This window comes from Leiobunum rupestre, chromosome 10, assembly GCF_980474605.1.
Source record: "Leiobunum rupestre chromosome 10, qqLeiRupe1.1.hap1, whole genome shotgun sequence".
Lineage (NCBI taxonomy): Eukaryota > Metazoa > Arthropoda > Arachnida > Opiliones > Sclerosomatidae > Leiobunum > Leiobunum rupestre.
Window position 1 is genome coordinate 44,308,704 of NC_143393.1, and position 25,523 is coordinate 44,334,226.

General features: G+C 37.9%; 1 protein-coding gene across 1 annotated transcript in view; it reads right to left on the reverse strand.

Moving 5' to 3' along the window:
• Positions 1–313: 313 nt before the first annotated feature.
• The window catches only part of LOC149926018 (protein scarlet-like), a 74,323-nt gene continuing 49,113 nt past the window's right edge, over positions 314–25,523 (reverse strand). Inside the window, exons 2-21 of the mRNA XM_090160567.1 lie at positions 19,640–19,823; positions 19,524–19,572; positions 19,251–19,352; positions 19,095–19,179; positions 18,962–19,033; positions 17,407–17,505; positions 17,183–17,349; positions 16,442–16,513; positions 16,278–16,380; positions 15,432–15,521; positions 15,274–15,302; positions 13,665–13,770; positions 7,309–7,440; positions 5,394–5,486; positions 5,275–5,332; positions 4,152–4,229; positions 3,666–3,771; positions 2,362–2,462; positions 2,212–2,285; positions 314–537 (exon numbers count right to left, since the gene is read on the reverse strand). Of these exons, the coding sequence (XP_090016693.1) occupies positions 439–537; positions 2,212–2,285; positions 2,362–2,462; positions 3,666–3,771; positions 4,152–4,229; positions 5,275–5,332; positions 5,394–5,486; positions 7,309–7,440; positions 13,665–13,770; positions 15,274–15,302; positions 15,432–15,521; positions 16,278–16,380; positions 16,442–16,513; positions 17,183–17,349; positions 17,407–17,505; positions 18,962–19,033; positions 19,095–19,179; positions 19,251–19,352; positions 19,524–19,572; positions 19,640–19,823 (1,899 nt within the window). The 3' untranslated portion in view covers positions 314–438. The remainder of the gene's footprint in view (positions 538–2,211; positions 2,286–2,361; positions 2,463–3,665; positions 3,772–4,151; positions 4,230–5,274; positions 5,333–5,393; positions 5,487–7,308; positions 7,441–13,664; positions 13,771–15,273; positions 15,303–15,431; positions 15,522–16,277; positions 16,381–16,441; positions 16,514–17,182; positions 17,350–17,406; positions 17,506–18,961; positions 19,034–19,094; positions 19,180–19,250; positions 19,353–19,523; positions 19,573–19,639; positions 19,824–25,523) is intronic.

Sequence of the window (25,523 nt, forward strand, 5' to 3'; positions counted from 1 at the left end):
ATATATTATTTTTTATAAAATAAGTTTTATTGTATATAGCATATACATTACAATAATTCATATTATTTTGTTGTTTTTACATATAAAGTAATTTTACTTACGAATAATATTATATTATTATAAAAGTACTCATTTAAGATTTAATGTTCTCGTTATAGTAATTTCCAAAGTATTTTTACAAGTAATTAGGAATTTGGAAAACTTAGTAATTGTTACTTTCGATTTAGCTCGATAGATGGCGGCATGTGATTCTTACAAAAGCTAAGAAAATATTTGTTAGAAAATCTACATTTCACTTATGCGTATATCATCATGGCAGTGGTTTTATTTCTTCAGTCGTTACAGAACGTAATTGAGGTATTGTGGAAAATATGTACGATAGATTTGTTACAGATAAATTTGGTACAGACTTAATTTATTGACCAGTTTAACCAGTGGTTATCTAGAGCGACTTCGAAGTACCAAGGCCGTCAGACCCAAAAGGTGGAAAACGCCGAACATAATACCGAGAAATGATATATTCCACATCAAATGATCCTGAAAGTTTCACGTTGAAAAGTTCATTTTGTAAAATAAATTATGCAAATTAATCGAGGGGTTGGACACTCGTAAATTTTTGCGTTTTGGTTTTTGAATCTGAAATTGATTTCTCAAATCCGCAACAGGCGTCTCAATAAAAGCAGATCAGCGAGTCCCCAAGGAGTAATAGCACTGAGAGCGTAGAATGGAAAGCTAGGTTTTATTTAGTCCTTGTCACTTGGTTTTGAAGCGGTGCCGAAAATAAGACCACATTTTAGGCGGTAAAAGTTATATAAAGTTTAAAAAAGATAAAATTTTACCTTTATATAATATAATATTTATTATTTACTTTGACGAACATGTGTGCAAAGGCTTGTATCTTTTGTGAAAGCATGGTGAAAGTGAAACTCAAAATCTATTTAACAAGTCGAATTGAAGTTGGCTTAGTTGTTTGGTTACCGGTTGAATTGGCAACCCTGTTACCGCCCAACCGAAAATATTTCAGATCAGTGACTACGTCATGGGAGAAGCGAAAGGATAGCGGCGTTTATTGAGACGACTACTGGGAGGCTATCAAAAATGACACCAAACCATGATTCGTCAAAATTGACAATGCGCGTTGGCTGAAGAGGCTGCTATCGAAATATCAAATTATCGATAGTATTGGTCAAATTCAAAATCGTGGCGGTCTGTAATGCCTACACAAGTGATTTTAATGAAATGCTTCGACATATATGGTCGATGGTGGGCACCAAAAGTAAACAGATATTTTACGTCCGCTTAAGCGTTTAGTTTATTTGACTAAAATACCGGATATAGAGTAACGTGCTGCCACTACTTAAGATGGAACTTATACTATGCACTGCCATTTTTGACGAATCGAGATTTTTTTGGTCATTTTGTATTTGTACAGAATAGCCTTCTTAATTTCGATTTTAGTGCTGATTTTCAATTTTTACGCTAATTCGAGATTTTTGAATAAAATATCGCCCCAATTTCAGAATTTTCAAGTATACCATAATTTGACGGTGTTGGTCCATTTGATCGAAAAATATGTGATCGACAGTCGATCATTATACGTTGCAATTGATCGAAATTCCATTTGATCGAATCCCATTTGTCATTTGTTTCATAAGATCGAACCTTCAAATGATCGAAAACTATTTGATCGAATTCAAAAGTATTTATAGTACCAGTTGGTATGTTTTTATTTTACCGAATGTCAATATGAAGTGCAGAAGGAATAATGATGGAATAATTCATTGCTTAAGTGCAGAAGGAATAATGATGGAATAATTCATTGCTTAAGTGCAGAAGGAATAATGATGGAATAATTCATTGCTTAAGTGCAGAAGGAATAATGATGGAATAATTCATTGCTTAAACTGTATTAAGCCACAAAGATGAAGAGATTTTTACTTTATACACTATATGATGGAATTTTTTATGACATCGACGATAACGGCCCGTTGTTTTTGATATATATAAATACGGTTAGGTTAGGTTAGGTTGATGTACGCGCGCCGTAGGCGCGTATGCACCGTTGCCTTTTCAATTTACTCCCAAAAACTAGTAGTTTTACCATACAGTAGCTTTCGATCAAATGGGACCCGTTCGATCATTTGGGAATCGATCAAATAGACTCGAACCAATTTGACGAATGCGCGACCTCCCGAAATAAATGCCCCTTACCTCCTTGAAGCCAAAGTCTTCCAAAACTTGGGAACCGGAAGATATACAAGGCACTTCGGGTTTATTATCACAGGCTGAAAAACGGCAAATTTTCCACGTTTCAAGCAATATCAAAAGTACATAAAACACTAGTTTAAGTGTTCCACTTACTAATATTGTGAACCCCGTCCCATTGAGTGATCATGATAGCTTCGTAGGAGTATCTGAACCACGAGAGGTACTGCGTCCATCCTATGAAACTGGGCATTGTGCTGCAAATATTCACACTCCATTTTAATACAACGTTTACAAGTGAATCACTGAAATAAAGAACTAATCGACGTTAACTGAGGATATTGGGGTGCAGCTATTCGTAGGTTGCTCGTGGCCGTGGCCTTTTACCGTTGCTATGGTAACAAGTTTGTGTCGGCTATGACATTAAGACGCCCATGGTGGTCGTGGTTGTTTTCCATACAAGATCGTGCGTTATTTGGCCCCGAGATCTGGGTCATAGAATAATGTCAAAACATTTGGCTGTTTTAAGAAAGAGAGCCTGCCTCCCATTACGAAGCCAGCAGTGTTGCCAGATCTTGAAAATCAAATTATCGTACATTGCGCGAAACAATATCGATTTCAGTAAAAATTATCGTACGGCTGACAATAGGCCTTTCTATAAAGTAACATTGGCCTTCTTGTTTAGATGTATCGTGACGTAGAAGTTACGTTCAACTATCATAGCCAATAGACGCTACCATAAACTCTGTTTATGTCGTATTCAACTTGTTAAAAAGTTCCACGCGCGGATTGATATTTTAGCGTAAACGGGCTCGAGCGATTTCGCGCGTGCTCCCTGAAATAAAAAAAAATGCGCGAGCCTTTTATGCTAAAATATTAAAGAGCGCGTGGAACATTTTAACAAGTTGAACAAGTCATGATTTTTACCCTTTTTATTAAGATCTAACCTTCAAAACTGAACTCGTACGTATCTCGTGACGAAATCGTTACATTAAAACAAGTTCGGCAAGCGTAATGACTTTATAGAAAGACTTATTAGTGGTAAGTCAGAATTTGGTGGAAATATTGATATTAAAGTTATGTTTACGATAAATTTATTTTTAATAACCCTTAAATCAAGTTTAGCCTATTGGAAAAATATTGACTAAAACCCAAAACTAATATTTAAAAGTTACAGTTCAAATTAAAATGTTATCGTACATTATCATAAGCGTAAGCTGAATTATCGAAAATAGTACGCCGTTGTAATTATCGTACGGCCCAAAAATTAGCTTGACATTATCGACGTGTACGATAATTATCGTACCGTTCGTACGTTTGACAACGCTGGAGGCGAGCAATGTGTTTACCCCCTACAGCTGCGGAAAGATACTAGGTTTGGTTTTTCTCCCGTAAAACACCAGGTGAACAGGGCGCTGCGTATTCTCAGTTAACGTTAATTAATTCTTGGCGAAACTAACTTAATGTTAATGAAAATGCCGCCAGTGGTCATGAGTATGACGTCAAACGGAATGAGAACTGTTAAGGCCATTGAGTAACTTTCAAACGCAGCCGAAAAAAAGCAGCCTGCGAAAACATTAACATCAAGAACAATTATCATCAAAAAATATATTTAACAATGTTACAATATTTTATATTGTTCCATAAGCATGTATCTTCGGAAAATACATTTGTAACCCAGCCACCTGATTTAAAATCATTAGAAGTCACTCGATGACTTGGGCCTAAGGTGGTGCCTTGGCTATTAGCCTAGCTGATTATTATGATTATTATTTATTAAATATTAAACTGAGATCTACTCGAAAAGTGATGTCAACTACTGTACGAAAATCGACTCCTAGCGGGAAGTCATCAAAGGCTCCCTCACAGTAAAACGTTTGCACGGAAAGAGTATAAGAAGTGTCATACTTATGGAATAAATACGATAAACTTATGTAATGACTCACCACACGCGGCTGCCGCATTGGCCGTTAATACTAATATGGCACTCGTGATCAGAAAACGGATGATATCACCGTGCAGTCCTGCCAAAATACAAGAAGTTTTCAAGATTTTTTGGGTTTACAATCGAAAGAAAACTATATTAGTTTTCTTGTTAGTTTACTTCTGGTATTCGTGATTCGCGAAATTTTTCGATTAGGTACTATTTGTGTGAGATATAGAAATATTTGAAATTCACCAATGAAATTAAAGCAAGTGTCGCCTCCTATTTTAAGGTTAGTATCATTGGCGAGCGAGAGATGTCACTAACGTCGAGCTTAGTCGAAATTGAAACAAGTTGAGCGAGCAAATTATTCCCTCAAAAGTAGGTGCCTCGAGGTACCCCTTCCTTTGATTGGCTTTGCGTAATCACGTGCGCAGTCAACTTAGCTTGGATTGGCTTTTCCGCAATCGCGTGTTTCAATCACGTAATCGTCGACTTTCAAATAAATGACAATACGTTTTTGAAAGTCGATAATAGATGGAAGCACCTTCCCGACGATCTTAGCAATCATAGCCATCTTCGTTACATAGACCCAATCAAAAATACAGAGGGCAACGATAGAGCCGACACTTGCTTTAAGCTATTTCGTAACGTCACTACTTAATTGTCTTCACCAGTTCACACGCGAAATCTCAGAAACTTTTCGTGAACCAAAAACTTAGTGTTTCGCAAATCAAAGTCTAAAACTACACAAAATATTGGCTCGTATCAAAGATAATTTTAACTCGTACCCTAGATTCGAAATCACTCTCTCGCGCGTTGCCGATAGCGTTTATCCACTTCCCGCCGGAACTCAGAAAAAATTCGCTCCATGGTTTGCGCCTTACCGCAATCACGGCCAACTTCGATCACGCGCTGCCGCGCTATATAGCGTGGCAACGCGTGATCGAAGTTGGCCGTGCCACAAACGATGGAGCCCGATTTTTCTGTGGTCACGTGCCGGAAAAGGGTAAACGCTTCGTAACAAAACCGTCAATGGGAAAGCTCTCAGTATTCGAATCTAGGGTACGAGTTTAAATTATCTTTGCTCGTATGAATATGCCTTTAGAATTTTCTCTTTTAACTCCAACTTCTGCTGGTCTTACCTATCATCCAATAACATATGCTAGTGAATAGAATTGGCTCTATAATGAATCCGGGTATCTAATTAAGACAAACAACGTTATTATAGTTAAATCAAACCTTTTATGAAATTGAAACGTACTAAAGCTAAAATTTTAGACAAGTAGTAGGCGTCAATGCGATAGTTTCCATTCTGATTTTCCCTCAGAACCACTGGTAACTCTCTCGGGAACGCCTGCGAAAAGGAATAGAATGTACGGCGATTGGCCTTTTCATTTACCATGAAGCCACCTAGCGGGCAATGTGATGAAATTTCAGCCACTTATATCGTTCTCCATTGGACTGCTCGAGAATTGCTCCGAATTGGTATCTGATGTCATTGAAATAGAAATAAAAAATTGCTCCTGGAGTGTTCTCGAACCGTCGAGAGTAATATTTACTCGGAGCTGATCCGTGCACGCAAATGAAACACGTAAAATTTGCTCGGAGCTGATACGTGCACGCAAAGGGAGCGAACAAAATTTATCCGGAGCTGATCCGTGCACGCAAATGGAACACGCAAAATTTGCTCGGAACTGATCCGTGCACGCAAATGAAACACGGAAATGCTAATCGGAGCGATTTCAGGTGCACTAGAGCAGCAAATGAAACTCTGTGTTTTAATATGAAAACCATAAAGAGCAATCCAGCAGTCAAGTTAAGTGAAATTGCCGCGTCAACCGCTAGGTGGCATTATGGTAATTGTAACAGGCTAAGGTGAAACTCTGCGAATATTTAATACTGGCGTCTGACACTAGATGGTGTAAGAGCTCCCTCAGCTGCACTTCAACTTTTAAATAATTCTAATCCTAATGTTAAAAAATAAAATAAAAATAAAATGAATGAATGTTTAGAAATGTTTAAAATTTTATGATTAGTATAAAATATATATAAATAAATAAATTTTCCGACGATATACGCATCGAAAAAAATAGCTAAGGTGTATCATTTACAAGAGACTCAAAGAGCCAAAATGAAATATTTTATAAGGAATTATTAAGAGCCCTAGTGGTAAGTTTAATCCTCTGGATTCTAGTCTAATAGCTATTTTACAAAATAAACAAAACCCCGACCCAAGTCTTAAGCTTCATCCACGTTATACAACTTTTATGGCCCCATTTGTTTAACCAATTTTATTCGACCAACTAATTGCACATGGTAGAAACGGAAGGTTATCCAACTTTAGTTGATCTATGCAACACAAATATTCGTTTTCATGCTTAGTTGGAAGGCCAATTAAAAGTCCAGAAAGGTTGAACAACAAAAGTTGTAAAGTGTGAACACCCCTTAAGACCAGTCTCTTTCAAAGCTATCCATTTCATCCAAGTTTGGAAATTTTTAAACTAAATAATGAAAGAGTTAACCAAAATTCGACTACTTCTAAAACCTGAATCGCACCATGTATTTCTATCTTAAAGGGGAACGGCCAAGCTTTAACCAGCTAGATAGCCCTATAGCCTATTAAAAACTAAAATTTATGGCGAATACCACATCAAAAAATATTGAGTGGTTAATTTTTAATAAAATAAAGAAATTTCGGGAAATCGAAAAGCGCGCGTCCGCCGCGACACCTGGTGAGAAACCGGTGAGACAGAAAAACCACGTAAAAGCACGCGCTGCTGAAGACGCGAAACATTTGTTTCGCACGCGCGGCGCGTTCCAGTTATAAGAGACCTAAGCCTAAATTGCGCGATTTTAAAAATAAGGATAGTTCGCAAATCGCTCATACGGGGTTAGGGGTGCTGGCGGTAGCCCCTAAGATGGCGGCGAAAATTTAAACCCAAACACCTGGCGTTATTTTTCGTTTCAACTTTTTGGGCCAAAAGCTATTTTTTCAAGACAAAAAAAGGTACGTGTTAGTATATTGAACGTCTTGTTAATCTTTTGATACGCGATATTTGGAAAAGCTTGGCCGTTCCCCTTTAAAGCAATTATATCTCTATTTAAGCACCTATAAAATATCAGAAAACGCCATTTTCGTAGTGTTTCACCAATTCGATTAAATATGGCATACTGACATGGAGCACTCCGTATAAACTGGGAAACGTATTCTCTGTAATGAAGACAAAGATGGCTCCTACAGTTGCAGTGATGCCTTCTTGATTCAAGGTGATTCGAAAGTAGCAGAAGCCAATTACCAAAGCCAGAAACTACGCGGGAAAATACTTATGTTACATTCGATATTCTATAAATCGTTATTTTTAAGAATTGAAATATTTTTGGCTAATAGCAAAAGTGGATATGATATACAAAAAGTCTCGCTGTCGCTTGATTTCGTACCTTTGGCTATGCTTGACATGATATTTCTTAAGTATAAATAATAGCAGACAACCCATAACTTTTCTTATCCAATAAGAAAAAATATGTGGGGAGGCGGAGAGGTTAGCACTTTCGCCTCGCTTGTGGCACTGGGTGAAAACTCGGAACAACTCCTTCCGCGTTGAGTTTGCAAGTTCTCTCCCCACTGGTTTAAGGGGTTTTCCCCCGAGCTCTTCGGTTTCCCCTTAAATAAAAACTTGTAGAGGTTAACGGTAATAGTTAGTGTAGGGAGCTGTTGGCTAGCGTGGCATGAAGGGCTTGTCACCACCCTCCTACGCATTGTAACCCGGCCACCTAAATTAAAGACTTTAAAAGTCGCTTGATGACTTAAGCCCCATTTTCATGCTCGTTGGTATCGGGTAAAAATCGACAAAATCCGCTTCAGCTATACACTTTTTCACTTTCCGCGTCGATCTGTTTCAAACAGATATTTTAGCTTAATTTTCACGCTTGCGAGTGGCGGAAGCGAATTTTGACGATTTTTATCCGCTACCAGCGAGCATGAAAATGGGGCTTTAGGCCTATGGTGGTGCCTAGCTGATTATTATTAACTCGAATCGCTAAACTTTAAGAAAAGTAGTACAGTCAGTTATTAATTATCATAGCGAAAATTGGGAGGTTGTAACTGTTTGGCGTCGAGTTAAATTACGTTTTAGTTAATTTAGATACGAATTTGAAAATTTAAAATGCCGCGAAAGAAAACTGCAGCCCAGTTAACAGTTGTATTAAAACCACAATCGACACAGTGTAGAAAACACAGCTGAAAACTCACAAGGAGACGACCCGAGGTGATAATCACCGATTTTGTTCAAACTCGGGTATAGTGTACACCTCCATGTACCATAAATAACCGGCAAGGGAAAAGTTGCGATGGGCTTTCGTTTTGCCATGGCAACCGAAAACGTTTTTGACAACATGATTTGGGATTTTTCCATTGAAAATAACATGGGAATCTGAAGGATTTTAAGGGTCCCCCCTGTGAAACCTTTTATAAAATGAAAAATTTCGAAAATTTCAAAACCGTTAAATATACATTTAAATTGATTTTAAATATTTAATTTAATCAAGTTTAAATGCAATTTGGTCAATTGGGGGACCCTTAAAATACTTCCGATTCCCATGTTATTTTCAATGGAAATAATTCCAAATCATGTTGTCAAAAACGTTTTCGGTTGCCATGGCAAAACGAAAGCCCGTCGCAACTTTCCCTTCGCAGGTTTTTCAAGTGTCATGGAGGTGTACATTATACCCGACTTTGAACAAAATCGGTGATTATCACCTTGCCCCAATATTGCGTTACAAGATCAAATTGTTATTCTTTAATACAAGTTCAACCTATAATTATTTACGTAATAAATAAAACTGAATTATTGAAATAACAAATAATTTTAGAAAGCAAATTTTTTAAGATATCCCAAATTTTACGACTGAAATTCATTGACCTCTTTTTAATCACGGCAGGAACCCTATAAGGTCGTATGTACCTGCGATAGTCGGCTTGAACTCTAGCGGGAAAATAGTATTCATCCGCCTACGAGGGGGAGCCATAGAAATAACACGTTTCTTGGCAGACGGCGAGAGCGAGACTTTTTATATGAAGTCCAATCCACTTTTGCTAATAGCGCATACTTTTTCCGTGACGAAATAAAAATTACGTCAAGCGGCAAAATACCCTTAGAGCAAACACACCACGACGCAAAAATTCCCCAATGGCCTTAAAGGGAATATAACCAGCAAATCAATCTTTATGGAAGACCCCTTCAATTTTTCAAACTTCTCTGTACAGTGGTACCATGGAAGAATAAGTAAAGGAAGATAATTCACGCGGCAAGCTAGAAACAAGTATCCAGGCCAACTCCCACAAACGGGGGAATGGGGTGGGTAGAAAACTATGGGGGCCGCATTGGGGTAAATAATATCACGTCACAAGCCTACTGCCATCGCGCCCTCTATACGTTTTAAAAATAAGTTTTCGAAAGCATCTGGAATTTGAAAATCGAAACGCCAACGGTTCCTTAAGAATTAAGTATATAAAAATGTTATGTTTCTAATTTTGTGATAGTTATGATCATTATAATCCATAATAGCTCACTCAAATATAAAAAAAGCAAAAATTGAAGTTAAACACAATTGTTATGATTTCCCGAACGGATTAATATTTCAATTCGAAATCCAGTAATAATTTTTCTCGCTATGTAAAGAGGGCGCCAAATGATGTAGCTCAAAGCATGGATTAAATCCATGCTCAAAGCAACGTCCCAAATATTTTACCCCGAGAACCCCGTTTTCTTTCGCCCCTAACGCTCCCGTCTGTGGGTGTGAACCTTTAGGATGGGGTGAGAAGCTCCCTCCCATTTCTCTTCCTTTACTTATTCTTCCATGGTGGTACCAAACATTTTTAAAGCCAAAGGCAAGAGCTGCAAACGTTGATGTTTCCCACCAAATACCTGAGGTTATATTCCCTTTAAGACTGGTTTTCCCACGATAAAAACGCCACAGCACTAGTGAAAGCCAGCGTTTATAGATTTTTTTTCCTAGCATCGAATCTACGCCAAAATATGCCATGAAGCTTAGTTAGTTAAAGTTGTTTTGAGGCGGACAAAAGTGTTTGTAATAGTAATAATAATAATAATCAGCTAGCGACGTTTAATACATTTATCCGAGGTGGCCGGATAAAATTGCGTAGGAGAGTGGTGGAAAGCCCGTCATGCCACGCGAGCCAACAGCTCCTTACTCAACAAGATTTTATGGAAATGGGAAACCGAAGAATTCGGGCTATAACCCCTTTAAACAGTGAGGATAGAACTTGCAAACTCTACGCGGAAGGAGTAGTTCCGAGTTCTCACAAGCTGGGATCGAACCCAGTTGTGGAATGTGGACTAGTAGAATTTAAGCTTTAGCCTTAATCCAATTTTGTTTTTGCGTCGACCCTCCAGTGAAAACCAACTCTAAGGCTGCGTTCAGTAACGCTCAACGAAAAATTATTTTTGTTGAGACCGTTTCTAAACGTGACGTACGATCTTGTTGAACGCTTTCTAAGCTGGTTGTAAATTTTGTAAAACATCGTCACTCTCGGATGACCTGTACACCGAGTTCAAGTACTTACAAGGAGACTACCCGAGGTGTAACACACCTATTTTGTTTGAATTCGGGTGTTTCGTAGACCTTCATGTAACTTGAAAAACCCCAAAGGGAAATATCTCCAAGTTGATAATTGATCAAAATAAATCAAATTTTAATAAAATTTGATCGAATATTTTTTCTAGACATTACACCGATTTCACACAGTAAATCAAGTTTAATAAATTTTGATAAAAATTTTCATTTTTAATAAAAAATTAATAATTTTGATCAAAATTGGTCAAATGTATTCAAATTTATTACTTTTGAAACAAATTAACACATTTAGAGATAGAGGTCGGGGATGGTTAACTTTTATTCAATAGATAAAGCTCTCAAAATTATTCGTAAAACGTTTTGATCAAGTAATTTATATTTCTGTATTATCCGATTAATTTTTTGATAAATTTGTAAAATTAATCGGAAAAACGACGTTTTTTTGGATAAAAAGCTCAAATTTTCCGAATAATACATGTTTTTTAATCATTTTCCGAAATATTAACCGGTAAATTTCTTTGTTTACATTTTTTTCCCGAAAAAAATCAATTTAAACATGGATAATGATTAACCGTTACCGACCTCTATTTAGAGATATTGTGTCATTTTTTGCAATTTTATTCATTTTCTCTCGCATATTTGAAACCTTAGCCATTTTCGTTCATTTTCACCCATATTGATCACATCGATCAAAATTAATCAAATTTTGATCAATTTCGAACTTTTTAATTATTATAATTTTTTTTAGCATTTTCAAATTTTTTTAACATTTTTATCATGGGAATCTGATATATTTTAAGGGTACCTACCCTTAAAATCTATCAGATTCCCATGTTATTTTCCATAAGAAAAATTCCATTTTGTGTTGTCAAACACATTTTTGGTTGCCATGGCAAAACGGTTGCCTATGGAGACATTTCAATTTGGGGTTTTTCAAGTTACATGAAGGTCTACCAAACACCCGAGTTTAAACAAAATAGGTGTGTACGGATTTTTAAGAGTTCACGAACTGTTATTAGAGTAGTCAGAGGTACGACAGTGTACACCGAGTTCGCGGAGTGACCAACCCTTTGTTTCAAAAGGCTATGCAAATATTTGAAGGAGTTGTAGGGGTGAGTTGAGAAGTATGCCTGTTTTTTCCCCATTTTCCTACGATGAGTTAAAAGAGCGCCAGAGAGCTTCAAAGTGTGGCCCACTATCCCCTGGAAGTAGGCTGCAACAAGCGGAAAACCAAGCAGCAGGGACTTTAAATACTGTTTAAGTTTACTTTTTTACGCTGGTTACCTCGATTTGATTACGAAGTCCTTTTTAACCTATCACACGAACCCAAACCTTAATGTTCGCGTTTCCCCGCTGCTTGGTTTTGCGCTCGTTGCAGCCTACTTCTAGGGGCTAGTAGGCCACACTTTAAAGCTCTCTGGCGCTCTTTTAACTCATCGTAGGAAAATGGGGGAAAAAACAGGCATTAATCTCAACTGACCGCCTACAACTCCTCAAATTTTTGCATAACCTTTTGAAACAGCCTATAGAAAGAACTAAATTTTTGTTAAAGCTGCAAAGAGACTGATATCAACGGAAAATTTGGTAGACCTGTTAAAAATATTATAAACCATCGGCGGCGGCGGCGGCGCGCCGTTCAAAATCGTTCTGCGGCGGCGCGTCGGCGCCTATATCGGAGTTTGGGCACTCAACGTTTACTCAACTGTGAGTCCGTCGAGTGTTAGTGAACGCAGCCCATATTTGTGGCGACAAATTGAAGAGGTGACGAAATGCGAAGACGGCGAATAGAGATTAGAGACCACGCCTAATTTTGACTAAAGACTTCCTTTCGTGATGGTTTTTTTTTGCCACGTTACTCAATAACTAGAAGTTTGGTCTCGTAATATAAAATGATGCACCTCTTACGTCTGAAGGCCAATATGTCACGCTTTAGCGCCATCGCTTATCATTTAATATAATATAAATATAATTTTAATATTTGTACCGCGTTTTTCAAATTTGATATTTTAATATTATTGAAATTAATATTAGTCACTTAAAGGGAATATAACCTCAAGTCGTTTTTTATGTTTTTTATGCTTTTTTATGTAAGCAATTTTGGCGGGAAGTCACTAAACAGCGCCAAAAATATCTAAAGTCATAGGAGGGAGCGGGAAATGGTCGAAGTTTGGTGTTCCACACCTAAAACCTGAGGTTATATTCCCTTTAATGTTGACTCACGACATCACCAATGTAATGTGCCTATTGATAAAAAACGGTAACTGTCATGGCGGCCACTATTAACACTACAACTGTGACGTTAAAAGTTTTCAAAAACGTATCCGACGAAAGCACTCTATTGCAAAATTTCTTTAAATACCGCAAGTGAGGTGTACACAAAAATAATTTTTGAAGCGAAGTGTATGGAAACGTACAAAGGTTTTTGTTATAACGTTTATATAATTTTTAAATGTTTTCTATAATGGGTAATAGGTGGCGCCAACATCGCTAAGTTGTCGTTATTTTAAATTTATCTCGTACGAGTAGGAAACTAGAGGTCGGGGACGGTTAATCATTATTCATGTTTAAATTGATTTTTTTCGGGAAAAAATGTAAGCAAAGAAATTTACCGGTTATTATTTCGGAAAATGATTTAAAAATACGTATTATTCGTAAAATTTGAGCTTTTTATCGAAAAAAACGTCGTTTTTCCGATTAATTTTACAAATTTATCAAAAATTAATCGGCTAATACAGAAATATAAATTACTTGATCAAAAAGTTTTACGAATAATTTTGAGAGCTTTATCTATTGAATAAAAGTTAGCCATCCCCGACCTCTATAGGAAACACACTAATCTTTCTAGATATTGATAATTGATTGATTAAAATTAATCTGTTATTTCATAGAAGATATAATTCAGAGGAAATGTGATCAATTTGTAAATTTGGCACTTAACTATTTTTTGTATCGTTCTGATTTTCATGATAGCCGGGTTTCGAATCGAGTCTTTGTAGGCCCTCCATAGCAGCAAGAAAAATTGAGCGCACCAACTTATACGCCTCCTAAAAAATGTGTAGACGAAAAATAATTTCAACAAATGTTTCCTGATACCAAAATGTGAATAAAAAATCCATTAATACGCAAACTTGTTAGACTAAAAACAAATAATTTTCGATAGTACGAGAAACCTTGATAAAAGCAATAAATTATATGGGTATACACTTGGAATGTCTGAGACTGCATTGTCGACGTTCTGTATCCGAATAAACGAGCGCAGTTTAAACTACGTCAAATAAAAGACGTAACACCAGAAGTATATAATATATATCACTTATAATTTTATTCGTTTGAAATATATGCCTTAGCAAACTCTATCCTGATAAAAACTTGTTGAGGTTAACGGCAATAGTTAGTGTAGGGAGCTGTTGGCTCGCGTGACTTGCAGGGCTTGCCACCACCCTCCTACGCATTGTAACCCGGCCACCTGAATTAAAGGCTTTAAAAGTCGCTCGATGACTTAGGCCGAAGGTGGTGCCTTGGGTATTAGCCTAGCTGATTATTTATTATTATTTATTTATTTATTAATATGTTTTGGAAGAACCAAATAGTGCAGCGCCTAGCTAAACACAGCATATAGTAATTTTATAAAACTATTATACAGGAATATTTTAATACATAAATAAGTAAATATCCTTAGACATGAGTTTTGCATTTTTCATAGCTAGGCGGAGAAGCGCAAGCCGTAAACTTTCGGCTGTCATGTGATGTATTCTTCCGCTGTGACGGGAAATTCGCGAAGGTATATGTTTCATTATAAACGTGGTGACACGTATTTTTCAAAGAAACTTACCAGAAGTTGATTTGAGCAACCCGGACTGTAAACCTTTCTCTGGGACTCATCGCCGTTACCCCATTTTTCTTTGGACATTCCGAGTGTATATATAATTTCTTGATATTAACAAGAACCAGGAATCCATACCTCTACTTGGAATGCTTATCCTGCCATATCGCGTGTGGTAAGATCACTCTGACGGCTTTGGCCCCGCCTACGAGAGAAAAACTCCACTCTGCACGCGCTCCCCTCTCACGTTGTTGTTTGTTAAGTGAACATAGTGACGTAAAACAAACCGTCAGCCAATCGAGACGAAAATCTGTCGCGATAAGCATTCCAAGTAGAGCTATGGATTCCTGCAAGAACCCGTAGAAGTAATTAAGATCTATGAAAAGATGAAATTCTGGCACCATGAAGTTACACTTCAAACTCGAAGAATTAACTGGCGCTATCTAGTGCCTAATAAATTATAATTATTGTTATTACTTTTATAAATATAAATTAATATAATTAAAAATGATCTTCCCATTTTTGAATTTTCAATCAGAGCGGGGGAAAGATATCCCACTTTTACATTAACCAGATGGCGCTGCAAACAGATGTTTACGGCGTTCCCATAACATCTTGGCAGTGTGGGACAAAGTTGAACGTTATCGTACATAGTTCTTAGTTACTTCTTCCGTGTTCTTGATAACTCACGTTACTTTTGAAATCGAAGGTACAAATATCTTACTGTTTAATTTGGAAATATAAATCTTCGTCCTAAGATAAAGAAAAGAAGAAGAATAATTTTTGCGTAAGAAACGAGTTTTATCATCGGTTAAATTCGAAATATTTGAATGTAAAGGTTCGATTTTTATTTTTTTCGGGAAGACCTTGATCGAAACTGACTTGGTATAGGGTGTAAGCTCTGGTGAGGTTATCTTGAAGGGATTCCAATTCCCGGGCGTAAACCGAAGACGTGAATTTGTCGCATATCGACTGTAATTAAATTGCGAGTTCAATTTAAACGACCTATTTCGATTATTTTTATTTCAAAACTGCGGAATGTTTTCTCAAACGTGACTTTGGCAAGGACATGTTTAGTATAACCGCGAATTAAAAACTTTAATTTCTTTTAATTAGTTGATTTAAAGTCGTTATAAAAATCTATGTTGCTTGTTTTTACTACTTATGTTATTGTTCTTTTTACTGGTTTATATTTCATTTTTATCTTTTATTATGTGATTGGTGTCTAAGGTCTTTGGCCGACACCATAAGTTTGCTCAAAAAAAGGTCGTTATAAAATTAATCTTAGACCTGGATCCAAATAAATTAGTACGCGTCTTTCGGTTTGGACCATTGAGTTGGGAATATTAATCAAGAGATACAATCAAATCTGCTCCCCGCGAAACAAGTTTTTGAAAAATACGAATGTGGCGTCTGCTCTAAAATGACGAGCAAACGTTATCATATGACCCGTGGCGCCATCCATTATTTTGAAGAAAAAAAATCTTTTTGCTTGAAAAAGCGTCTTATTTGAACGAACCATTGAGAGATAGACGGCGCCACGGGTAGAATGATAACGTTTTCTCGTCATTTGGGACGCCGATTAAAAACTTGTTTCGCGAAATACTGAAATCCAACGTTTTGATTGGACCTCTAGATTAATATTCCCAACTCAATGGTTTGGACAAAAACTCGATATTTGAAAAAGTTTTTTTTGGAAGTTGAGAAAACGTTCCTCTGGGTACTCACGTGGACGATGGACCTGTCTCTTCCTTCGAACCCCGGATGAACTGCCAGTAGATGGACGTAGTAATCGGCTGGGTTGAAGGTCGATGGACACATGTGACCTACACTGCATTACGATGGAAGGTTATTATTCCATTTGTTTCTCAAATAAAGAGCCGAGTTCGCACCTGTTGAAGAAATCGAGCGCTTCGTAGGCGGGTCCTAAGTACACCGTTCTGCCCTCCGCTAGCAGCAACAGTCTACGAGAGATATAGAGTTCAAATAATTCATTTTCTGTCGATGGAAATGTTCTCGTTCCAGGGTCTAAAATAGTGGGCAGTTCTAAAACTCGGATTTGGGCAGTGCTATTTATCTTGAATTTATCGCAATTAATAGCTGAAAACTATTCGTGAGTTCTGAACCGTTAAGAGAACGGCTTAGGACTAAGCTGTGACGTCACGCAAAATTTCTGGATAGTTCAGAACTTTTGTACGAATAGTTGTGATTCGTACGATTTGACGTACGCAGCCCGATGTGCAGACGAATTTTAGAGATTTCAACCTTGAGTTCCGACCAGTACTTGCTCTTGAGCAGGTACCATTTAGAACGGTTCCGAACGGTTCAACAAGAGGTTCTTGTCTGCGAATAGTTTGCATTTGGGTAGTTCTAGAATTTTTTTTGCCGAATAGTGCGCATGGGGACTGGTTGAACGGTTCAGAACTCACGAATAGTTTTCAGCTACTATGTTGCTATTGTTATTTTTTAAAAAGATGTTAAAAAATAAAATAATTCCATAGTTCCAACTGCTTTTATAGCTCATTGAAATTATGCTTTGGGGGTTTAGTTGGTATATAGCGATTCACTCGTTCGCCTTTATTTTTTTGAGCAGTTCTAAAAAATCCTTATTTTAGCCCCTGTCTCGTTCGCACCTGTCGAACATGGCGAACACTTTGGATGAGGGTTGGTGAATGGTGCAGATGACGTTCTTCCCCTTGGCCGCCATTTTGTACAGCATGCTGACTACGTTTTGCGCCATGAATGAATCCAAGCCCGAGGTCGGTTCGTCGCAGAATATTACCGGCGGGTCTGTCAGGATCTGTAAAGTCGGAAAGGTTAAAGGCCGTCCTTGGATGAAATTAAAATCAACAGCGACCTCTGTGGCGAAGGCCAATCTTTTCCTCTCTCCGCCTGACAAGCTCTTCTCCATCCCAGGTTGGCCGATCATCGAGTCCTCGCATTTCTTCAGACTTAGCTGTCAATTGGGAACGAAAGTAAAGACCTAGGCCTATTCACGAACCCACATTTTTGCGTAACATTGTTGACCCACGCTGGTCGCAAACCGAGTGGCTCGGTGTGAATGAAGAACATATTTACAAAATTTGTGGGAAACAGAAATGCTTTTGTTGACTAACAAGGAGACTGCCCGAGGTGGTTATCACCGATTTTGTTCAAACTCGGGTGGTAAGTAGACCTTCATGTAACTTGAAAATCCCTAAAAGGGTGGACAAGAATGGGCTTTCGTTTTGCCATGGCAACCAAAAATGTTTTTGACAACTTAAAAATTGATTTTCTCTATGGAAATTAACATGGTAAAATTTTCAAAATATTAAAAATTTCATCAACTAGAAACATAATTCACATTATGACTCAATCTGGTACAATTGGGTAAATATGAGTAAATATACTTAAATTGGGTAATTACGAGTAAATGGGTAATTAGGAATAAATACACATAAATTGGGTAATTACGAGTAAATATACCAAAATTGGTAAAGTTTCGAAATTTCGGTGATTTTGGGTTATAACGAGTAACGATAAGTAAATTGGGTACATTTGGGTTAATATTCTTAAATTGGGAAAATATAGGTAAATTGGGTAAATTTAGGAATATTTACTTGTAATTACCCAATATATGTATATTTACTCGTAATTACCCAAATTGACGTATATTGGTCCAAATGTACCAGATTGAGTCATGATGTGAATTATGTTTCTAGTTGATAAAATTTTTAATATTTTGAAAAAAATATTGTAAGGGGGGGACCCTCAAAATCTTCAATTTTAAGTTGTGAAAAACATTTTTGGTTGCCATGGCAAAACGAAAGACCGTTCTTGTCCACCCTTTTAGGGATTTTCAAGTTACATGAAGGTCTACTTACCACCCGAGTTTGAACAAAATCGGAGATAACCACCTCGGGTAGTCTCCTTTGTAAAGGCCCAAACACACATACGGTTCGCAAGCGATTTCGCCTGAGAATTATCGCGCACGCGCCCATGCGCCATGACTTCCATTCTATTTAAGTCACGCGACGCGACGCGATTTGCTAGCGAAATTTCGCGCGCGAAGGCTATGTGTGCATCCGCCTTAAGTGTTACCAAGGTGTTACGGAACAACCGGGATTTTGTGAGCGAGGCTTAGCTCCAAATATTTAAATTTCCTAATTTTTGTAAACAACCGTTTCATTACGCAAAATTAAATACCTTTATTATTGTAAATTGACGTATTTTGCAGTAGAAGAGGTATTTATTTAAGAATTACGCGTAAATCGGTTAACGCGAGAAATCTCTTTGTAGCGTGTGAATGAAAATTCAATTTGCTTAGCTAACTCTAGTCGAAAACTGTGCTCGGCCACAAAGTTGCTCGAAAACGTAGGCTCGTGTGAATATGCGTTTACACTTTCATTTTCAAGATTTGGATAAAATCTTACTTCGAGCAGCAAACTTTCGACCCGTTCTATACGATCTTCTTTAATGGTGTTCTTGTCCATTCGCATCTTCGCCTGAAACAATTGGGTTGCTAATTATAGACACTCGATTACCGTTCTTTATTCGGGTATCTACTTGAAACATCAAGTGCTCTCGAACTTTTAAACTCCCGAAGAATAAATCGTCTTGTTGGACATAAGCCATTATGTTTTTCGTCTCTCTTTACGTAGGTTTTAAAATACGTCATCCCAGTGTCATTTTGGCGCCAAAATGCAAAGGGTGTATCCTTACCTGTTTGGTCTCCTCCCGTTGAATTTTATATCACCGGATATTCGCAGACCTTTCATATTCCTGTTAGCCAAACAATTGAGGAACGTGGACTTACCAGCCCCGCTGAATGCGATAATTCAATATGAAGTATTTAAAATATAATAATAATAACAATCAGCTAGGCTAATACCCAAGGCACCACCTTAGGCCTAAGTCACCGAGCGACTTTTAAAGCTATTAATTCAGGTGGTCGGGTTAAATTAATATACTCTATTTTCGTATGGATATTCGTACCTGGATCCCATGATGGCCAATAAGGTCCCCGGTACCGCGCATCCAGTTACTGTCAAAGGAAATCGATACCTTTTTATTTGGAACTTAATAGACTTCAAGTTAGCCAAACTACGTACTTCCGGAAAGTATGGTTCTCTCTTCGGGGGGGAGGTTACCCGTGATTTTGTCTAACAGGGACGGGTCCTTTCTGCTGGTGACAATTAGGTCGTTCCAAGTGATGCCGACTCCCGGTGCTTGAATGCCCCAAGTGCGATAGCCCCCGAAGTGAGGTTCGAATTGGAATGTTTGAAGCAGAGACGTCTAAATAGTGGACATTCAATAATGGTTATTGGTTCAGGATTTTCAAATCCTTTATACTACATTGCACGTTGCTTTAACTATTCAAATCGATGTAAAGGATTTAAGCTGGTTAAGCGAAAACCAGGTATTATGTTTGCGCTATCTTTCTCACTTTTCACGCTTAATAAGGGAGTTTCAATAACTATTAAGAGGGTAATAGGTTATAACAAAAGGAAACCTAAACTGACGTCAGAGCTAGGTCACCGAGGTCACGGAGATGTATGACCATCCTTTTCCGCTTTTTGCTCAAACTGCGCATGTGTCCGATATTATTGAAACTCGCTTATTAGTTTTCACGTTAGGTTTTTATAACCACTAACATAAGAACCTATTAAAATTATCTAATTTTCGAATACTTTCAAAAAAATCATCCTCTATTGTCTGGCCGAAAATTGTTGCCAGAATAAGTAGCCTGAAGACTTGGCCTTCAAACATCTATTTACTTCGAAAATAAATAAATATTTCAATTTTAATTACAACTTTGATGACAGCTTTGGCAGTATATCGAAAAACGGGTTGATTGGAATTTTATGGAAGCACTTTTTTTCAAAAATGTGGCCCATTACAGAACGCTACTGGCCCCTTAAGCTGTCTACGAGCCTGTAATTGGCTATATTAAAATTTAAAATTTTTTATATTTAAAGCGTTTTAAATGAAGAAGAAAATATCATTTAGAAACGTTTAGAAACAATTTGAGGTAAATTGCTTAACTGGGGCGAAATGCAATTTAACGCCGAAAATACATTACGGCAGTGTTTTTAAGTATAATGACGTTTTAACAGGCGTTCAGTGTGGAGTTCTAAATTTGAAGGAATATAATCCTAGCATTTTTACGGCTGTTGAATCATTTCATCGCCCCAGCAAATGGATAAATCATAAATAGCTACCAATTTCGTGTTAGATTCTTAATTGAAATTTATTTCCCAATTACTTCATAATCGTTTATGTCAGTAGCCCCGCCAGCCTACGTTGAAAAATTTCGGGCTTACTTTATAGTCCTCCAAATTTTGAAATATGCCTATACAGGGTGTTAACTAAAAAACGATACAGAGCCAATTACTCAAAATGTGTTTTATGTAAGAATTTAAAATTTTCAGGTTACATCGAGGGTGCAGGGGGCCAAATGACAATGGAAATTTCAATGACCTTGAACCAGGTCTTCAAGGTTATTCAAATTGTATCTCAAGAACCGTTAAGATTAGAAGAATAGTTCCAATTAGAAATGTGTTCTACGTTTAATTTTAAGTCTAATCAGCTTGGACCTGATCTAATTTGACCAATGGGAAGCCGAGAAATGTTAGACCAAAAACCATAAGGTCGTGTGTGGTATTCTAATCAAGACACGACATTTAAGGGTTTATAAATTGAAAACTACCAGATCTAATGGATCAAAATTGTCGTGACACTCTAAACTGAGTGGGGGAGTTTGAAATTTGTAACTTATGATGACCTTGAAACATTAGTTAAAGGTCATTTAAAATTTATCTCGAGAACCATTTGGAATAGGAGAATGGTTCCAATTAGAAAAATGCCCCGCAAGGTTTTTTAAGTCAAATTACCTTTTACCCGAGGTAAATAAACCAATAAAACTCCAAAATAAACGTTAATTAATTGATTTAAGACGTACCAAGTATTTTTATTAACTTTTTTTAGTTTAAATGTTTTAAACACAAAAGAAACTAAAGAAGTAATTGAAATAAATTGAATGACCTTGAACTAATGTTGCAAGTCATCATAAGTTACAAATTACGAACTCGTTGAGAGTGTCACGACAATTTTGATCCATTAGATCTGGTAGTTTTCGATTTATAAGCCCTTAAATGTCGTGTCTTGATTAGAATACCACATACGACCTTATGGGATTTGGTCTAACATTTCTCGGCTTCCCAATGGTCAAATTAGATCGGGTCAAAGTTATTTAGACTTAAAATTAAACGTAGAACACATTTCTAATTGGAACCATTCTTCTAATCCTAATGGTTCTCGAGATAAAATTGAATGACCTTGAAGTCCTGGTTCAAGGTCATTGAAAATTTCATTGACATTTGTCCCCCTGCACCCTCTATGTAACCTGAAAATTTAAAATTCTTACATAAAACACATTTTGAGTAATTGGCTCTGTATCGTTTTTTAGTTAACACCCTGTATGGACTTCTAATAACATGCAAATTAATGTATTAAACAGTTTTACAATTACCGTGTCTGTCTGTCTGGGCTGCGAACGCGTACGCATTTTCGGGGCAAAGTGTAACACTTGGAATTAGGGAAAAGCTTTTTACAAATGTGTGTCCTCTTTTTGCCATTGTGTGTAGTATAATATTTTTTCAATTTGCGGTAGTATCGGGCGGGATTCGAACCCGAACCCTCCTGCACGACAGGTGAGCGTCCTACCACAGAACTCTTCCGAGGATAGGTATATTTTGGCTTGCCAACTTGTTGTATTTACAAAGACGAGAAATCTTAAAATTTTTACCGCTCCGAGGGGACAAAGTCCCCTAGGAGGGGTTACACAACCAGCGTGTCTGTCTGTGGGTCTGTGGGTCTGTCAGGCCTGCGAACGCGTTCGCATTTTCGGTGCAAAGTGTAATAACTGCGTACGCAGTTTCTCAAAGGGTTGGCAAAACCACCGTGTGACGGTGAGCGTTAACGGATGCATTTGCGGTTTGGTTTGGATGGTGTTTTTTCGCTCACCGTCGTGACGGTTTGGTGTATTACGTTTTTGTAATGTTTATGCGTAGGTTGTGAGTGTTGAATTTGTTGTGCTTGTGTTCTGATGGTTGTGCATATTAAGTCTGTTGTGTTTTCTCTCCAACTTTTTCTTAATGACTTTGGGACGGACCGAGTGCTGAGTGTAATGCTTCCTCTCAACGTCCAATGGCAGGGTTTCCACCAGTTGTACACGGTATTCGTCTTAGTATCAATTTGCGATCGCATCGGGCGGGATTTGAACCCGAGACCTCCTGATTGACAGGCGGACGTTCTACCACAGAACCACCGACACCTGTTACGCCTTATTGAAAATTAGACCTTCAGCTTTATCAGAAGCGTATTTAATAGAGTACGAAATTTTGGTTTAATTGAAATAGAATTGAAATTGAAATTATTGCATCGAAGAAATTCTAATTTAGCGTTTCTCTATTGATTAAAAACAAATGCGCCACCCAGGTTTCGAACCCAGACCATTCGGCTTGGCAGTCGAGCGCTCTACCACAGAACCACCGATAGCTGCTTAGATTCACTGAAATTAAGACAGGCATCGTAAGCATAATAGGTAATAAAGTCTTTTTTTATTAATGAATTTACGAAGGCCTAATCTGGTTTTTTTTAAAGGTTAAATCTTGTTTTAGCGCAGTCAGCCGAGATTAGAGGGTTAAAGGGTAGACCCTGTGGGTGGTCCACTTTCTTAACGACCTATATATAGTTCTGTTAATTCAAAGGAGATAATTTAACGTTTATTGCTTTAAGAGCTGGCGGTTAGTCAAGTGGCTCTCTGTGCTTTGTTGATGGTAAGGTTTTTGCTTGTAAATATATTTGGTGTGGATATTTGGATATCTACGATTTCTAACGCAGTCAATGATTTCTTGGGTGTGCGAGTCATTATATGATATTGGAAATTGGACGGCATTGGTCTTTTTCATGCGGTATGTGTCACAACGTCAACTGGAAGTTGAAATAAAGTGAGCGTTAAAGATGCGGCAAGTATTTCGTAAGCGAGAAAAATACAAATACCATCTGTAGATGTTTCTTTCATTAAAATTTGCTTAGTATTATATTCAACTGATAAACATGTACTGTAAAAAGGGTTAAATTCAATTGTGCATTGTTTTAGTGAATCTAACTCGCTGTTGTAACTACTTAATTTATAATATTCTGAATAAATTAAACTCGATTGTTTCGTCTCAATTATTTAAATTAAAATTAAAATTTTATACCGGGCAGGGTTTGAACCGAGAATACGTTTTTCGTAAATAACTCTGAATTGCGGAGATATCTTTGGGGGTCGTATCGAGAAATTAATACCACTAGGGACCATACTTCCGAGGAGAGGTATATTTTGGCTTGCCAACTTGTTATTATTATAATTCTTTGGTTTTGGCTAGAATAATTCTTGGTTTTGGCTAGAATAATTCTTTGTTTAGAGGAAAAACTATGATACATATTCTCGAAATTGTCCAGAGCAAGATAAAGTTTTAAATGTTTATTTTGTTAAATAGAAAATAACGTAATACCTGTTCAGACCACATTTTCAATTTAAACCATTATTTGCTTTATAAAAAATACTTAAAATAGGCGTTTTAAGTCACGTTTTAGCCATCGTTCTTGATAATTAAAACGACCAATAAATTATGTTTATTACAGATTGAACACTTCTAATTTGCTTATTTCGCGGCCGAAATATAAATTGAAAAACTAGAATCCTCGTGCTTATCTCTGGTTAGGACTATTTATATGAGCCATACTCTAGTCAATTCATAGCGATGCTGAGGAGTCGTAAAGCCATCTGTGGGCAGAAAACGTAACTAAACATACGTATGGTTTCACGTGTGGCATACGTATGGTTTCACGTGTGGCATACGTATGGTTTCACGTGTGGCATACGTATGGTTTCACGTGTGGCATACGTATGGTTTCACGTGTGGCATACGTATGGTTTCACGTGTGGCATACGTATGGTGTCACGTGTGGCATACGTATGGTTTCACGTGTGGCATACGTATGGTTTCACGTGCGCCATACGCATGGTGTCACGTGTGGCATACGTATGGTGTCACGTGTGGCATACGTATGGTTTCACGTGTGGCATACGTATGGTTTCACGTGCGCCATACGCATATAAGTGCATTAAGTGTGTTATACGTGTGCCGTAAGTACGTGATACATGTTTCTTACGTATACGCGTGTCAGAAGTAAGTTACAGGAGTGTCATACACGCAAGCGTAATCTGGCTGCTCTATTGCTTCTAAGCGCGATTTTGTCAACGTTTTCAAAAGCATATTAACTCGTTTTTAAACCATCTGCAGGTAGCTTGGCTGATCACTTAGAGTCCCTAAATGGGTAAGAGTGTGCAATAACTGGTGGCTTTAGTGGGGAGTCGCGGTCCGGCTCTTGTAACCCATAAGGGCGGTGGCGCACTGGGAGATATTAGCTCTGATCAAATGGTCCTATCTCCACCTCCGACTTCGGTCAGGTTGGCGCTGGATACTGAGCTTCGGTTCAGGCTAACGGAGAGGGTCCGTGCAAACTGTCCGCCTCGGTGGATTGTGTAGCCTGATGTGGGGCGGCGGGCCTCCGTATGAGGGCACAGCGGTCCTGTTTCCCGGCCTTTTGGAATCACCGGGATCTCCAGTGCCAGCTGTGCCGGGTTTCTTGGGCTGCTGTGTGCTCGTCGTTCCCCTTTAGGAGCTCTCTCCAAAGGGTTTGACTCTTTACCTACGTAGGTAGGGTGTCGGCTGGAGTTGCTATAGCATCCACTCTTAAATCCACTGCTGTGTGTGAAGTGGGGATTGGCCTACCCATTGCTGCACCTTCTGCTGGGTTGAGTGGCTTGCGTCAAAGGTGCGACCATCAGTAGTAGGGTACTACTACCCATGCTGGATTTGTCACCTGTCCGGGCTAGGTGGACGCTGGCGTAGGGCACTATGATGAAAGGCCTCCGGTCTC